Source organism: Pholcus phalangioides, unplaced genomic scaffold (assembly GCF_987345545.1).
Source record: "Pholcus phalangioides strain wild (caught in Gottingen) unplaced genomic scaffold, Ppha-v1.0 ptg000008l_1, whole genome shotgun sequence".
Classification (NCBI taxonomy): domain Eukaryota; kingdom Metazoa; phylum Arthropoda; class Arachnida; order Araneae; family Pholcidae; genus Pholcus; species Pholcus phalangioides.
Window position 1 is genome coordinate 34,407,649 of NW_028301601.1, and position 19,101 is coordinate 34,426,749.

Here is a 19,101-nt window from a genome sequence, read left to right on the forward strand (position 1 = left end):
ACTGGTGAGTAATCTTGATTTTATAAATGAATCGCAACCTACAGGGTGATATACCGAAAGTCAAATATCTGTGTGTTTGGTCAGAACATGATATCTCCAAAACTTGGCTGTTTGATGTAGTAGTAAGTCTTGCTAATTATAACTAATTAGAAGTGAGATAAATGCACAAATATGAGCGTACGGCTAAACAACATGCTGACGTATATTTTCATTTGCATTTGTGTGTATGCTTTATTTCTTATTTTTAAATGACAATGAAAATGCTTATATCTCAAAAATGTGATTTTGGAGTTATGTTCTGACCAAACACCACAGATATATTCTTCTACTTTACAGAAGTACTCTCAGAGGTTTCGTGAGTTCGATATGCCAATTGAGTCTTTTTCAAAGACTTTGGACTCAGAACTCCAATTTGAAGAGTGAATGACATACAGGGAACGCAAGAGACAACATGACATATTGATGTAACTAAGCTTTGCTAGAGCCCAATGTCATTATATATGAGAACAAAAAAAAAATCAATATAAATTAAAGAAATAGGTTATATTATGCAAATAAGTAAACGCGGGAACAAAATTAAAAAGAAATCGAATTTTTTGAGCGATAACATTTTAGGATATTCAAGAAGTTGGACACAAAAGTACAATGTGTATTCGAAATTTTAGCCAACTTATATTGAGAAAAAATTCGAATTGTTACGTTGAAAGTAACAGAACACATGGGACATACCAGACATGGGAACACATATGAGACAGATGACAGCACTAATATGCAATGAAACAAGTATAACTCTAACAACAAAAATACGTTAAGGATATGCATTTACACATTAAACACGTTCCTCCATGTAACTGTTTTTTTAGCAATCAGCAGTGAAATGTGTATGAGGAACATTGTACGGTTAAGTAGTAGTAGTATATTTTAGCGTCCATTTTGTTTCATATTCAAATGATAATGAAGTGGTGCTTTCTATTATAAAATATATAGTTAGCATCGAATATCATTGTGCATCGAGCACTGTGTTTTCGAAAACATTTTTTTTCGGGAATATAGTTTGAAGAATTATATCTGAATTATTTTTTTGAAAAATAAATATATGTTTAACATGGATTTGTGGTTTTTGATTTAACACTAGAAAGACGAACGGGGTCTGTGTGACCGTTCGCGCTCTCTCTGTTCCCATATCTCAAGTAGCCCAAAATCTTTAAAAGTTCTCGGCTTCTCCCAAATTATCATGTTCTTAGCGTACAACAAAGCTTTTTCATTACCTTCATTAGCAATGGAGATAAGAACGGATATACCAAGAAAGACGGAAGGGGTAATCACACGGACCTTCCCATATATTTTAGAGCACTTTCGCCATATAATGCTACCAACATTGTCACAATTGATTTTGTAAGATCGAAATTCTTCTGATAGTCACGTTGTGCATCTAATACGGTGTTAATCACTATTCATGAGACTTATTTTACCTTCATTCTTGTCTGTAGATGTCGGTCAGCAGGTGTGTCTCAACTTTTGTTGTCAAGTATTTTAATCATTTTATCCAATTTTGTTTGTTCTGCAAAGTAGAAATATCCACGTGCTTATGATTGCTGTAGAAATTTCAAACAGAGAGATTTTCTTCAAAGATAAAACTTTTCAGAACTTAGCAAAGATTGTGTGAGGAAAAACAATAGTGCTAATGATGCGAATTCAGAGGAGAATGAAAACTACCCAATGCGATCTTTTGTGAAGTATAAGCAACAGTATTGATGATGGATGTGCGAATCAGAATGAAATTATACCTCCAGAAATTCCTCAGCTTGATACAAAATGAAATGCTACTATAAACAAACGCAGATCACATTGAAACAACCAATGAAATCCTTACAACTACTCCCAAACATCAACATAATTCCATAAATATCTGAGATTTTAAAAATATCCCGTCCGTCGGTTACGAAGAAACTGTTGTAGATGGAAGCGTATGAAATATAGTAAGACCTTCCCACGCCAATAGGAGACGAGAAACTCATTATTGTACTATGCTGTAAAACATTAAAATGTTCAAAAATTGCTGGAAAAAGCAAACGGATCACACAGACCCCTTCCATCTTTCTAGGTATAGTCCCCCGATCCGTCTTTCTAGAGTAAATGTTAGAAATTATTCTCATTTATTGTGCATTTTGAAACACCTTTTACGATAATCATTTTTTCTTTCTTTCTAATATTAGGCTCGGCGGCGGTGCAAATCACCCGCCTCTCTATGCCAAGATGGGTTCAAAACGGCACCGAAGACTCAGTCGTGCTGGACTGTGAGTACACCTACTCGGACCAGGACAAGAGGCTTGTCGTGAAGTGGTTCCTCAACGACGACCCACTGCCAATCTACCAATGGATCCCCGAACTGAATTCTAGGTCGACATCCCCACGGCTACAGGACCGTTTAAATTTAGACTATACCGTGTCCCCGTCCAGCCTACACACTAGATATAGGGCGCTGAACATCCTTCGCCCCACAACAGACCTAAGTGGGAGATATTCGTGCCACGTCGTGTCTATTTTGAGTCAAGACGTCGAGGAACAAGTGATGGTAGTTTACGGTATGCACAACGCATATAATGTTTTATTATCAAGCTCATTGCTCATGACTGGAGATTTAAGCTTTGGAATAATGTTTATACATATAAACTGCTTGAACAAATATACACACATTGCCAGCTGTAACATATTTTACTGCACTTACTTTATTACCCTCTATCCTCAGGAGGAAGTATTTTGACCTGCGATTGTTATAGTTGCTATGGACAAAGGTGAGCCATAAAATGAACTCCGTTGAGTATTTTAGCACACTTAGCCACTTAATGACCATATTTACTCATCAGCACACATTTTACTTTCTGAAGGCAATATCACGTTCCAGAATGGCACAACACATTAGTCCCATAACTATTCAAAGGACATCATCATAAAAAGGCGAATAGTTATTCGAATACTTTGATTGCTTAAGTCCTCTTAAATTCAGTCGAGAGCCTAAGAAATGAGATGAAATTGAGGAGTCATTCACAACTTGTCCTTGATTCATCAAGTAGTTTTGTGAAGCATTGATGCCAAACATATCTAAATAGTAAATATTGAGATATTGCAAGAGCTCATAAAATTAGTGCCGCGATCTGAATACTCATCTTGATTCTGTTATTTGGTGATTCAAGAAAGTTCTAGAATCTGTGACATATTTTCACTTTATTTTATTTATTTATTGGACGAACGGAGTATTTGCAAATTAGGATAAAGGGGGTTGAAATGATGACTCAGAGAAAAATAAATATTTGATTCCAGTTTGAAATTACATCTTTACTTGGCACCTCACTCTTATAAGCTTTTCCAATCGCAAGACGCAATAGCCTACCATATCATCTATTTATGATCTGAATTACTAAAAATGTTTTAGAGTTCTAGAGCGTGTAGAATATAAATCTTAGGCATCGTGTAGCATCACGTGTGGATGTAGTATAGTACTCGTACAAGGAGGAGCTTCCTGAAATCCCACGCTGACTCATCCGGCATCTTTGAATGAAAGAGTGATGTCAATATTATCGCTATGGCCAATCACTGATCCATATCCTGCTTTTTTAATGATTACGCATCACTTCCGAAGATGGATGGACGACGAACATAGTCTAAGGAGCCTATAGCCTACTGGTGAAGAAGAAAAGATTCTTAGTTGAACTTCGAGAACAAAAAAAAACAGGGTTGCCTCTTTAAAAGTGATGTCATGGATATCATTGGAAATAAAAGAAGTTATGGAATAGTGATTGGCTTTAGAGTTAATAGTGACGTCACACTTTTTCCTGAAACATGTTTTTGAATTTGCCTGGTTTAGAAAGAAACTCTAGCGTGGTCTTTCTCTGTTTTTTATCCCTCAAGTTCGATATAAGGTTTGTAAAATCGATTATTTCAAAGGTTTCACGTCATGGCTTAACTTCGATTTTTTTTTTTTGTTCAAATGCCATCTGTTTTTTTTAAAATAAAATAGAAATATTTGAACAACAGAAAAATGAGAAACAGTTTCTTATACACGCGTGAAATGGTAAATCTCCGCCTATTTAATACTATGACATATATTTTTCGCTATTTTGCAAATATGCAAATCAGTTTTGAACAATGCTTTTCCCCATATGATTCCTCAGCTATTCAGCATTTGTTATGGCACAGATGAGTTTTAAGTGACACCGTTATACACCGAGCCGAAATGTATTATTTCCTGAAGTAGTACAGGGGTATACTACCTTTTTAAATACACCTCTTTTCATTTTCAGAGCACCCTCAGCCAATGTTGAATTTCAATTACATTCGTGCCAGCCTATTAGACTGTCAACTGTACAAATCCCCCCTGAATACGCTGAAAATTAGTAACAAAACATATTTTCCTCTGATGATCTGTACTAATTTTCTCTCCTCTAAGTAATCACAGCGAATGAAAATGAAAAGTACCAGTTGAACAAAGTCGCATCATCTCAAATTAAGATTTATGCACATAGTTATACCTTTTCTATCCAATACATGCTAGCACGCTGTGATTGCTGATGAGAATTTTCCAATTTTCTAAAGTGTTAAACTTTGGAGTAATGGTTGCCAGGAGTTTTCAAATAAAACGTTGATTAAAGTTAAGAGAAAAAAAATAATAATGGTAATAATAATAACAACTAGGAGAATGTTCCAGAACTAGATCTGGAAGAAATCACGACGGGCGATGAGAGAATTAAGAAAACTAATGACCTGAGCATGAAAATTTTCCTCTCATGAACTTGGATTTTTCCTTTTTTTCTTCTGTTTTATATAATGATCTTGGTAATTGCGAGGCGGCTAATTCGAGTGAAATTAAGCGGCACTGAATTCACTCTCAACTAGGAAGCGTATTCATGTATATATATTCGGGATATACCAGGAACGAAAATTACAGTACACAAACATTTCTAGAGAGAAGTAAAAGAAATTTCCCCTTTCTTTAGAAGAAAAAATACCCAAAAAAAAATTACCAAACTTCCCACTTACGTTTGCTGCTAAAGATACTAGATTTCTGAGATTAGTGAAGTCTTTTGGAACTAAAGTACCATTTCTAATAAGGAAATGCCACGGAGAAAAAATATTATTACTAAAAATAGAAAGGCTTAGAAAATATTTACTCGAACCAATGAGGATTCTTTTAGATACGACTGAGAAATCCGTTGATCCTTCGAAGATGAATTTATAAATAAAACTGGCTCAGATTAAATTCGATCGTATTCAGAGAAATCTATTTATTTTAAGAAAATAAATAATTATACATAATATATATAATTATTATTCTCATAATAATTCGGGAAAAATTTTTCAATTGTGTAAAAAAAATTTCTCATCAGGATTCAAGATACATACCCAATATTCAGTAAGAGTTTATTTAAGGGATGTCACGACCCTCTATGTCAAATTTTCAAAAATGACATCACAAAATATTTCATTCAGTTGCGAATAGTATACTAAAAATTATTATTATTATTATTATAAATTATTATCTTTCATATATATTTAAGGGAGAAACTAATGAATTCTAGTGTAAACGTATGCAATAAAGAACACTTAGTTGTATTTTCCACTCGTGATTTACTCAGATATTTCACTTTATAGAGTAAAGTATATGATTTTCATCAAAAGTATAGGAAACAGCTTTGCTTTCGTACAATGTCATCATAATTCAGAAAAAAAAATTGTAACTAAGTTTAGTTACATTTTTAACTAAAAATTTATTCAACTTTTCTCACTTAACGATTCTGTAGTTCAGTGAATAAAACAAGAAAACTACAAGGTTTTAGCTCTTACTTAGCCATGACTATCCCTATTTCAGCTCCTTTATATATGGAAATACGCACTGTGCGATGTTTTTTCCCATTCCAAGAAAATTTCAGGTCTTCCCTTAGACACAATCCTGTATTTACATTAATGTATAATTTGTTTTGCCTGATTACTTTGTTCTTCTATACTCTTCCTCGGGTCTTTCCTTTATTGATATTTTTTTTATTTGCTGCTGGAGTTCCGACGAGCCACAAACCCAACAACATCCCTGAAGTCAGCTCTGTGGTTTCAAAGTCACAAAAAGTTACCGAAGGTTAGCGGTTGAACGAAACACCTTTCAAACTTGAGGTTTAATAAAAAATCCAAGTGAAACCCAAGGAATCTTTATTCTCGTCCTATCAGCTTCACGAAAAGGGAGACATCATTGAAATACTTGTCTCAACAAACATGTCTCACTTGACGAAACGATGGGAGCCTCCGCTTAACGGTGACTCTTAATCAACCAAAGCCTCACCCTTCCGAACGAGAACTGGAGGATTCTTCCGTACTTCAGGGATCGGACGATGGCCTTCCTCCCAAATGACCCACCGCGTTGACAACCACGTTCGCTAAGAGTACAAGTTGCCTTTCCACATTTAAATGCGGAAAGTTACACGTTTCATTCCACCAACTCCATGAAGAAATTGATTTCTTCAGAAAACTCTACTTTGCCTAAAACGAAACAGAATCAGTCAACCTTTTGAACTAACCTTCACCGTCGGAACTCCAGAAGAGACGATTTGAAATATGGTCTTTATATAGAGATATTACAGTCTTTTCTTGATCATTGTTGCCGCAAGAATGAATTGCCAAAAAGAAAAGATTTATCTCAACAATGGAACAGAAATATTCATCCGACAATGAGTAAAAGCAGAAGAGCATACCATCACCTAGCAATGAAACCTCGTGCATCCAAAATTCCCAACTTTACAGGAAGAGAAAGAAAAAATTGAACGCGTCCTATTGCACAACACACACACACATATATATGGTATATTTTTTCCCCATAAAGAGAAAATCACTGCCGATTATTATTTTTTTAGCAGCTGTAATTGGTGCGATATTATGTCCTGAATATAAAACTGTCGAAAGTGAATTTCGAAAGAAATTGTGTATACACGAGATTATCATTATGAGCTGACGATATGTTTGAAATTTCTGAATTCCACATAAAACATTTATTCTGAAATTTACGTAGTGGCACAGTCACATCTATCCGACGCTATACAAGTAGCGTCTAACTAGAAAGTTTTGGTGCTGCTCTCATGCTAGTAATTCTAAACCACAGTCGCCTTCAACCTCTTGAACGAGAATTCTGCAGTTCTTACTAATTATTTGGACGTTTGATAAATTAATTTACTCAACTATGAAGTAACTACAAATACAAAACTATAAAATAACTCTATAAATTATAATTATCATTTATAGAGTTATAATTATAGAGAATTATAAGTATGATTAGCCTCTTATTCAGAACGGGCGATCTGCGCAACTCCGGCTAATTTATTTAATATGTTTATAATTATCTAATCGTTCAGGCTGGATTCTGTTGGTCATGGCCGATTTTAAAAACTTTGACATTATGAACTTGTTCAGGCCACACATGGTATAGGCAAATACACACGATTGCACATCCGACATGCACTTAATCATTAGAAATTTCCCAGAGGAACGTTTGCGAAGTGCATGCACGGTGTAGTAGTAGTATTGCTCACTAAAACGCGAATTCGCCTTAGTCTCATGCATAATTCCGCTCGTTCGAGGTAATTCTCAGCATCTCATCCTGCATAAATCCCATCTGATTTAAACTGGCGTCATTTCGTCACTGGGCATATAAGTATAATTCCAAATTCGTTCGACATCTGTATCGTGTGTACAATCAACCGACTACATTCTTAAAAACATAGAATCGTAACATAGAAGTAATATAAGTTCATATTACATCTAATTTTGAAGAAGACATTTACCGAAAAATCCACATTTTTATTTCGATTCCATTTGTTTTCGCAGCTCCACCGAAAAGTTTTGCTTTCAACTTCACGAAGATGACGCACGACGCAGTTAATGTCATATGTGAAGCTGAAGGAGTTTTCCCGATGCCAAAGTTAACTCTTTTCCGTACAGACGATGAACAGGATGACCAGTCCGTTGTGTCCGGTGTGAAGACTGTCGCCCAGGACAGAGGTGGTGCTTACACCATCCAGGTATCGCGTGAAATTAGGGACAGAGAACTTCGAAGAGAGCAACCCACGACGTTCGAGTGCATTCTTTCTATACCTGGGACTGATTACGAAAACCAAAAGAAGATTTTGTACACACCAGGTAAGAAAAAAAAATCACTCAATGTTCCTTCTTTTCAAACCATATCCTTGCTTAACTCTTCTTGTTTACGAAAGATGCTTTGTATTTGCTGAAAAATATGCGCAACCTTGTTTTGAATTCCCTTTATACCAATTGGGTAATGGAATTTGACTGCTGCTTCAGACAAGTAAATGCAGTATATTTTTTCATATAAATCTTCTGACATCGTTCGTGATGGTCATATGAGTTGTCGCCCCGTTCCCCCGACTGCACATCTTCCTGTACGAGACGTGATGAACTTGTACATCTCAATTAGATTTCAAATTATGAACAATTCCGATAAGGTGCCACTAGTACGCTTGTACTTCTGAGGCTCGAGTTTGATTCAAATTGTCATCTTCTTGTGCAAAATAGCCGGGTACTTCACCCAATGGCTAAAATTGACAATGGTCGATACAGGATACAGCCTGGATCATGTACGGTTAATTAGTCTGGTATCTGGACTTCCCAGATCGTATAATACTAGGTAGACCCCTTTTTCCAGAAGAGAAAAAGGGTTTCAGCTCGAGTTAGCATGGAAGGACAGCCTAACTGATTTGCTTTTAGTAGGGCGTACTAAATGTATGAGCTCCAAATATTATAGTTCTCAAAGTCACTCCTGAAATAAGATTTTCATCTCTTTCTTGACTATATACCAATGGTATTCATTAAGATATTGAGCAATATGCCGAAAACCCTTATCTAGCACATTTTAATTAGGGAAAACTCTTTATGAATGAACGAAGCTAATATCATAACGAAACCTAGTTTATTTAACGACGTAGAGCAGGGGAGTCTTCAACTTTTCTCTCAGACATTGCGGGCCAAATTAAACTTTCCACGAAGCGTACCGGAAGACCCACAGACCGTGATATTCTCGGTTATTAAACAGGGTTCCACAAAATAATTGGGCATATTTACTAACTCTGAATTTATTTTTTTTCATTAAATTGGAAATTCTATTCACTTTTTGATGAAAAAAATTAATTAAATAATTAATTCGTTTTAATCAATTATTTCTTTTATTAAATATAAAATTTGTTCCGATAATTCTGAAGTTACCTTTTCATTAATTTTAAATTTTCATTAATTATTTAATTATTTCGCTCAAAACATCTTAATTTTTTTCATTAATTATTATTTTTAACAATTCTGAAATAACTCTTGAGAATTCTGAAAATTACTTGAGACCATACCGAAATTATCGTAAATGATTCTTCAATTATTTCTTCCAGTAATTCTATAACTACACTTTTCATTAAATATAAATTTTTATCAATGATGAAATTATTTTTTTCATTCATATTTATGTAGCCCTATATGAAATCATAGGTATCCCCGAATGCGTTACGACGGCCCTTTTAATGTATCAAATGCACAGCTTTACTTTTGAATCTGGGAAATTATCTCACAGTTCTAAATCAGTACAGATTTCAGTGAGCAGAGCTCTTCAACAATTTTTGTTGGAATTTAATCGCTTTTCTATGTAAAGTAGTCATTTTCTAAAAACGATCGGTGGGTCACGGAAAAAATCTCGGACCGCCACATTTGGCCACGAATTATGGGTTGAAGACCCCTGACGTAGAGCATGAGTTGAATGTAGCTTGTGGAATCCTCTGATGTAGCCAGAGCTATCAAACCCTAAATGTATGCGGATTGATGAAAAACGCTAATATTTTAACACGTGGAATGTTCACACTTCTTACCCTTGACTAATTTAAACCTTTGAATATATTCCGGAGGAGTTGATTCGGGAAAAATAATGACCCTTATTGTTATCTGAAATTTTAATTGCGGCACCCAATTAGAAATGTTGAACTGTTTAAATCGGTATCGTTGGTCCTAAAAACGCTATCAAACCCTACAAGTGTTCCGCGACCGTCATTCAAGAGGCTGGCCAACACTCTTGAAAATGTTGAGCATCCTTGGCATAGAAAGTAATCAATTTCACTAAATTCAATTAAGAAAAATGAAGAAAACTTTATAGCTCATATCATCCATCCATCGATAAAAGCAATGAATATGATACTCCTAAATTCGATAAGTGAACTTTTCTGCAACGGAAATTATTCACATGCCATTGTTATCAACTGCTTGTGAGAATTTTCCGAATGTGTATCTTTCTAATGAATTTCAAGGGAACAATTGCATCTAAACTCTTATTTCCTTCAATGAGTTCAATGCTATCAATAGATACGCATTTTAAAATCACATTCTACCCCGTTCTCCTTCAGCACAGGAATAATTGTGAACAAGGAGGAAAAATCACCAGCGGCTAGGAACTCAGAAAACGAGAAAATATAAGACAAAGAAGAGTGCATCTGATAATGATCAAATCTGGAAACGTATCAAAACCGCCTTCTCTTCTTGTTATAAAATTGTCCCCCCCCCCATTCCAAGGCGTATTGTTTTCAGCAGTAAATCTTTATCTATTTATCTCGAATAGCCCCGTTAAGTTATTTTAACAAGTATTTTTCTCTCGTGAACCGCACGGAACGATGACTTTCACGTTCCATAAACTCATCACGAAAACGATTCGACATAAATATGTTATTTTTCCCGTGAATAAGCATGAAATGGCAGAGAATCCTATAAAATCGTGACAACAAGCAGTTATCGCACCCATTTAATTTTCCATGCCCTATGGTGTTTATTATAGAAGAATCAGAAGATACTTATATTTTTTCTTTACAGAAAAGTGGACTGCTTGTACGTTTTAAAATTCAAAATCGCTTTCAGGCTCTGTATTCTATTTGGATACATTCTAGGGATTTCAGTGAATGCGTGCAGGCGAAGGTCCAACCCCAAAACATGCATCAATGAATCATCGTAATTATAAATATACTTGAGTTATAGATTTCTTCTATCTAGCAAAACGAACACTTTCAACAAGTGCTTCTAAGACAGTGATGCACGCAGTCACCAAAGCACTAATTTATCTCGATTACATTCTGGCTTATTATCAGTTGAACGGCACACCATTTGATTGCGTTCAAGTATTGTTATTATGATGATTCAAGTTGCGGAATATGCCATATTTGACATATAAGGGATATTTTTTTTTTATTTTCTTAAAAAAAACTACTTTTTTGGTATTGATCAGAGATTCTTATCTTTTTACGTCCGATGGACCTTTTGCACAATCAAAATGACAGCTGAAAGCAACAGCAACCCTGTGAATGGACCCCAAAATGAAGACTGAGGAGCCTTTCCACCAATAAAATGAAGGTCAAGGACACTTTGTGCCAATGAAGTGAAAGCCACACAGTCCCTTTGTACCAACACAATGAAGGCCACAAGGCCACAGACCCCTTTTACGAACAAAATGAAGTTCACAGACCTTTCTCCCTTCAGCAATGAAATGAAGGTCAAGGACTCCTTTTGTAGCAAAAAAAAAACTACTGATAAGTCTTAACTACTGATCCGTGTTGCGTAAAGAAATTTTTATTTCATCAAAGGTATTTTTGGACATTTGTAATCAATATGGATGTTGGGAATTTCTATGATCAGCAACTGCATTAAGTTTTGCAATCAGTGTGATAGCTGCATACAAAACTCCTGGCTTTCCTCACAATTAACATTATCCTTCACTCACCAGGGTTCTCAAATGTTTGCTGACGCTTTCTAAACGTCGGCATGCATTTCACACGAGCTTTTAAAATATCGACGCACATGCCATGAGCTTCTTCAAAGAACACTCGCTTACCCCAGATATGGATTTATGGTCTCGGCGCCTTCCTCTCGTTCTTAACAAACTTTCTTGTTTACCCATTCATTAAATTTACCCCTCTTCCGTATTGAATTATCATTCATAAAACAACCACGAATTATATACACATATATTTCAATTGATTTTATTTGCCCAATGTTTCTGACTTAATATTGCGTCGGAAGTGCTATGAAAGAAATACAAAATACACATTTGTATTTCACTTGCCACCTACTGTGTGCGGTGATTTGAGATAAGGAAGTAACCTTATGCGAATACAAATGCAAGGCTACAACATGGGAAAATACTGAACAAGATTACTGAGAAAAAGTTGCCCTCAACATATATGGATGTCATATATTTCTAAAATACAACCCAATTAAAAATGTAATTATAAAACCTAAAAACTATGTATGCATTATAAAATATAATACAAAACCCACAGATAAAAATGGTTATGGTTGTCTTATTATAAGTATGGATAGCTTCTCGATTCTACCCAATATGTTTATCGTACTTCTTTTTAAACGTGTCAATTGTGTTACAATTCACGAAACCCGAGTATAAGCTATTCCATTAATTCACAACCCCATTAGAGAAAAAACTCCCTGCGACATCACAACTTACAATTGTTCCTTACCAACCGACTAATCGATGCTGGTGTCCTCTTCTCAAACCAGCCGATTGACGGGGAATTAATAATTCACGGTCCACACTATCCATCCCGTTGAAAATTAATTTTCATCACTTCAATCATATCCCTGACACCTGCGTTCTTTCAATGTAAACATGTTCAAAAAATGAAGTTTCTCTTTATAATTCATTCCCCGTGTGCCAACAAGATCACGCTTAGCTCTTCTCTGCACCCTCAACCATGTCTATATTCTTCAGTAGGTATGGTCCCCAGAACCTTACAGCATACTTCATTGCAAGGCGAACTAGGTCTCGGAAAAACGGAAGAATGGCTTTAGGAGAACCGAAGAGACCTTTTTAAGAATTAAAGCGAGCTCTCTATTCGATTTTTTGTAACCTGGAGAAGTTTTTGTGCGAGTACCTGGAGAAAAACACAATTTTCACTCGAAATCTTTCCCATATTTCATTTGCTTGTTCTTTGCTTGAGAGGTTGTACATTAGAATAATTCCATACAGAGAGAAGATTTGAAACTGAAACTAGTGCGTTATCAAATCACAAACATTATCGAGTACAATCCATGAAGTCGTGGATTTATTGAAAAAATTTGAGAGGGAGCTAAAGAAAACCCCAATAATTTTTCTATACGTCTTATTAAGATGGTGGAAAAAAATGAGTGGTCTCGGACTTATGGAATGGATGCAAGTTTGCACCTACGATAATTCGTAATTACAGTAGAACTTCGGTTAACGAGTGGTTTGATTAACGAGCAATTCGCTTAACGAGAAATTCGCATAACGAGCAAAACTTTTTAACAAATTTTGACTCGGTTAACGAGAGATGATTCCCAAAACTTTTGTGCTTTGTTCATTCATTTCCGTGTTACCACAACTGAGCTGAATATTTTTTTACTTCCGCCCACGTACGTGTTATGGAATTGCGGTAATATTCTCCCCTAGAGTCTCCGGTAAGCGTGCATCACTCGGAAAATTAACATTGCCATGCTTGAAGCCTTGAAGGTTTTTTTTTTCAAATTCTGCTTGGAGAAAACTGGGCTGATTTTAATTATTGAGCATGATTTTAGAGGGGCTAGCTCATGAACAGAAGCCACTACTTGTCGAAGAGATTGTGTGATTGGGGAAGACGATGGACTGGGGGTGCATGAGGATGGCATTTAAGAACTAGTGGTGAAAAATGTGTAGGAGCTGACGATAGATGAAGCGATGGATCTCTTTTGCATGCACCAGCAAGAGTTTATGGACGGTATCTCGTTTGTGAAAGAGAGAAGTAAGGAGATATCCCTCACATAAAATGAGATTAGAGAAATGTGTAGAATGTGGGAATCTGTACAAAACTCTGTAGAAAATAACCACCAAAATAAAGCTGTAGCAGTGTGCGAGCAAGGAATCTGTCCAACGAACACTGCAATTTCATATTTCCTAGAAATCCTAAAAAGGAGGTAAAAGCTAGTGTCTTTGGATAAGGCTCTTTTTGAAAGTCATGCAATAAAATAAGTTTGCAAAATCTGTGAATTGTCGTAAACGATAGTCCTCCTCTCTCTCGTCATTTAGAGTAAGTTAATAGTCAATAATGTCTGTATATAAGCATTATAGTATTGTATGTCTATTTATGGCGTTATTTATATTATGTATATTTTATTGTATTGTACATTATTATGTCTAATTATTGATTTTTTTTCTTTTGTGTCGAATTATTGATTGAATGTCGTTTTTGTGGTTTATTTTTATGTGAATGAATAATTGTGGAATGAATTATCCGAGTTTCTATTATTTCCTATGGGGAAGTTTGATTCGCATAACGAACACATTGACGGAAAGAATTAAACTCGTTAACCGAAGTTCCACTTGTATATAGTTTGCTATCAGTTTATTTCACATTATATAGATATTTGTACATTGTGTGTTACATCAGACAGTTTTTGTTTTTTTTTCTCACACAAGATTAATTCCGCTTGAGAGTTAATTTCTATAATTCTTTATCTGATATATCTCTTCCATTCCGAGTCACTGATTTAGATATGGGGCTAGAATCTGAAAGCTCAATTTAAGTAGAGGGTGATTGAATTTATGGGCGCGTAGAAGTGTTTCACAGACTCGTGAGAGAGGGTCGGCTTGAGCTTCATGTAAAAAATTCATAGTTTTTAATAAATTCTGGTTTTCTCGGTTTGCTTTCCATACGAAGTTATGTAAACAGTTCCTCGTGCAGGAATTTTTAGAATCGCTTGTTATAAAAATAAAAAATATAATTATAATAAACGAAGATTGTTTCAAAAAGACAAGCAAATTAGAACAAATACTTGTTCATCGATCGAGAATCGCTACCTACTCCAATGATGTTTGTGAATATTAACTCATTTCTCCCCCCCCCCCCCAATCTCTATATATCGCACAATCGCCTATTGCTATTGAATCGCTAAACCTGTTTGTGCAAGTTGTCCTGTAGGTGAAAGCATATGAAAAATATTCTGACAAGAATAATCTTTTTTTTCACACTTGTTTTCTCCGGAATACTGTTTCAACTTTTGGTGAATACCTGCATAGGGGAAGAAAAAGTATCTTTCATTGAAAGAACGAGCGAGGAAAAAAAAAACATGGAAGGGATTAAAGACATTTGCATCAAGGAATGTATACAGTTTTGAGCTTTCCTGTACCCTCGCTAAACGCATTCGTTAAAAATTACGCCTTTGTAGAACATTAATCTTTATCAATAAAGGAATTGTTTTAAAAGTGGGTTCTGGAGTTGGTCAAATTCACTATCTATCAATTATTAATCGATCATTTATATAACGTAACCTCATCTCCTCTACACAACTAAAGAAAGGCAGTTCCTTAATATATCCCGCCAATTACAGGCTGGATTTCAGGGGGGATGCAGGCTGACATGAAAGAATCATAAGAAACTAGATACCAAGGTGCGAATCCCTGTCCATAAATAAATCAAGTCAGACTATCGCTAGAGAGAGATACTTTATTCACACCGATAGAGGAAATGTCATTGGAAAATTGTCTTTTTCGAAAGAGAAAACGTTAGGGATTGTATCTGTGTTCGTGAAAATAGGAAAGGTTTGTTTTTCTATTCAACATCACATGTTTTTGAAGCTGCTTCAATGCATACGGAATCTGTCGTCGGAAATGGTAAAGCCCCGGAATCTTTAAAAGATGACATCGATGTATGGAAACAAAGGAGGGTGAATACAAGGCAAATCTTTTTCTTCAAGAAATGAATGATGAAAACGTAGAGTTCACGAGAAAGAAAATTGGTCAAGACAAACACGCCTAGTTCCCGTGATAGATGTGGATTCGAATCCTACAAAGAACACGATAATGATTGGGAGTACGTAACAGATAAACGTTGGAGTACGTTGAGTAGTAAGATTGTCTGAATTGGTCTCAATAATGAAAAGATGAATTTAAAAAAAAATAGAGATTGCTGGCAACTTCCATTCATATATGGCAAACTTGCGACTGGTTGGAGCAAACGGTAATTTATTTTGAGAACACTGCTTGCATCAAAATGACTTACCGTACAAGACGGTAAGACTGTATAGGACTGTTCCAGTAAATACAAAATGAATACAATAAACCATTACTATACTATGTTATAGTAAATTTCAAATTAACAGAGTTCTGGATTATTCATAACATTATTCATACAAAAGCAGAAACTTAATGACGAAAAGAATAAAATTATTGTTTAATGTATGTGAAATAAACCTTATACTACAAAAATATAAGTATTCATATCTTATTTTTACAGTCAATTTTGGAATAACCATACCAATTAACATTGAAAAAAGAAGTTTCGCTTTACTGTACGGGTTGGTTATCACAGACCCGAATACAGAAAAATCAACACTTCCGGGAATAGGTTAAGAGGTTCTGAAATTCGCACAGTACATAAACGAGTTTAAATAAGAACCTCAAGAGAAAATCGTCTGCCAGGAGACCCAACTTGTGCAACCCTGGGTTAAATCATATACCTTTTTTTTTGTCTTTATATCCATACTAATTTCATAAATGCTATATTACACTTATTTAGAAAAGAAATATGATTAGATATAACGATTTATTTAACAAAACGATATTATTAGGTATATTAAACTCTCATCTAATAATGTGGCATTACCATCTAAGATAATGCATCTGTTGAAACTCGAGGGGCGTCACGAGAAGTTGGTGCATTGATGTGTGGCCCGTTCAGTGCCCTGGGGTGATTTTCTGAAGAATATTCAGGAGGAACCGCAGCTGAAGGATATATGGTAGCCGCGGGCAGCAATAGTTTGAGAAACACTGGACTATAACACTTCATCTATTCAAGCTATATTATATAAGCTGTACTTAATCTCTCATATCTACTCAGAACATATTAGGAGCCACAGCGATTTATTTATTTAAGCTATGTTATTAACAATGATAATTGCTCTATTCAAACTGTATTATTAAGCTATAGCGTAACTACTTTTTTCAAGCGCTAGATTTATCTATTTTAAAGCTGCACTCTATTTCTTTTTTTTTTATAAGACAACACAAGAAACAAGATAGAAAGGCCATTACAAAACAGGCACCATTTAATAGAAGATTTATTGAAAGACTGGTTATTTGTGGAGATGAAGATTACAAGGAAGAAAATTCAGCACAGCCCCCACGTGGACTCGAACCCCGGTCTCTCGCTTGCCGGACGAGGGTTCTACCATCTAAGCTATGGAAGCAGAAAGAATATTTTAACCTTAGAGCGTATATATATGTTGAAAGGCTCCATACATGGACGGCGGCAGCAATCAACTAATAGTTCGTGACTGCTTCCGTAGCTTAGAAGGTACAGACCGGGGTTCGAGTTTTCGTGGGAGCAGTGATGTATTTCCTTCCTTGTTATTATTCAGCTTCACAAATAACTAGTCTTTCAATGAATCTTGTATTAACAAGTGGAGTGGAAGTTTCTATATAGACACCATTTAACCCACAGGGATATTATCCTTCTTGGTCAAAAACAGTAACTTGTGACAAGATTCATTTCAAAATCACGGTGTTAATAATTATCAAATAAAATAAACCGTTCAGTATCTGTTGGCACAGTTACTCTGTGGCACACAATTTTTAAAGCGTTTTTAAATATATTAAATGAAGGCTTTCGCCTCTTAACATTGTTATATTCATTACATAACCTCAGAGAAAGAAAACAGTTTTTTTTGTAAATTGTTTCTAGTGGTAAAATGGTATATGATAGTGATGGAGAAACTACGGACTGTGTGCCAGAAGTGGCCCATTGCTGGTTTCAAAATAACAGTGTAGTATTTTCAATTTAAGTGTTTAAAAAAATGTATTGAAGGTGAAACTCCTTTTATTTTTTGCATATGGACGATATAGTTGTGAGAATAGAAAGAACAGATTTAGATAGAAATTTGATTTAATAACTCTATTAAAAACTTTTGGATATTAAAAACATGGAACACATCCTAATAAATATGCATGCGTGAATTAAAATAAACTCGTTTTATATATGCTCACAGTTAAAAAAAAAATTACCATTATTTATATCCATTATATTCAGGTATCTTCTAGTTCGTATATCACCATTTACTCAATGCAGCCTAAAACCTGAAATCATAAAATAAAATACTTTTTAGAAAAGCACAAATATATATACGCAAATATATTATATCTAAGATAGATTGGGAAAATAATATGTATTTATTTTTGTGGTATAAATTAATTTCTGGTGAATTTAAAGCTGTTAAATCTCGAGCCCACGATTGTATCTTGACCACGTGAACATTTAGCAAACACGGAATAAATACCGACTTTTTTTCCTTCTTTCAACAACAGAACAATTTATTCAAATTTTCCTGAAAGAATTTCGATATGATTTTTCTTTTGTATGAATGCGCGTGTCTTTATCAATTACAAACATCTGAACAAACACTGGCAAAGCACGTAAGGGTAATTTAACCGGTTTTGTAATGAATAGAGACAAATATTTGTTATTTGAGGAGATATATTCTCGTAATTTTGTGGAAATTTCCAATCAACATTGGAAAAAAATAATAATAAAAACAATGGGGAAAGCAAATATCGGTAATATGTTGGAAATATTTGAAAGTATTTTCATTGGAGATTTTCAAAAAGAATATGTTCTATAAGATACGAGATATGAATTAACAGAGGTGAGGGAAATAATCACCTTATTGTAATTGATATTTTGCACTTTTTTTTAATTGGAAAGAGAGAATTTTGCTAATTACCTGAGAGTTTAAGCAAATATTTTGATAATATTTGTGTAGAATAAAATGAATGATTGTTTGTTTTTTTTTTAATTTTTCCTTTATGTGATTATTATGAGTCATATATTAAAAAAAAAAAAATTCAGTCTTTATACAATGTTTGGAATATTTTAATACTGGCATATGGAAATATTGATAAAATAAAATTCTTATATTAGTAATAATAGGATTTGTGTAGATGTTGTACTTCAAGAATGCGTGTAATAATCATTTGATAATTTTTGTCGTACCACGGTCATGTTCCGCACAAGAGGGCTAAGTTTTTTTTTA

The 19,101-nt window shown here is 34.8% G+C and overlaps 1 protein-coding gene across 1 annotated transcript in view; it reads left to right on the plus strand.

Moving 5' to 3' along the window:
- Positions 1 to 19,101, plus strand: part of LOC149084200 (uncharacterized) — a 109,026-nt gene that overhangs the window by 60,328 nt on the left and 29,597 nt on the right. The window contains exons 2-3 of the mRNA XM_089235456.1: positions 2,217 to 2,585; positions 7,864 to 8,175. Of these exons, the coding sequence (XP_089091582.1) occupies positions 2,217 to 2,585; positions 7,864 to 8,175 (681 nt within the window). The remainder of the gene's footprint in view (positions 1 to 2,216; positions 2,586 to 7,863; positions 8,176 to 19,101) is intronic.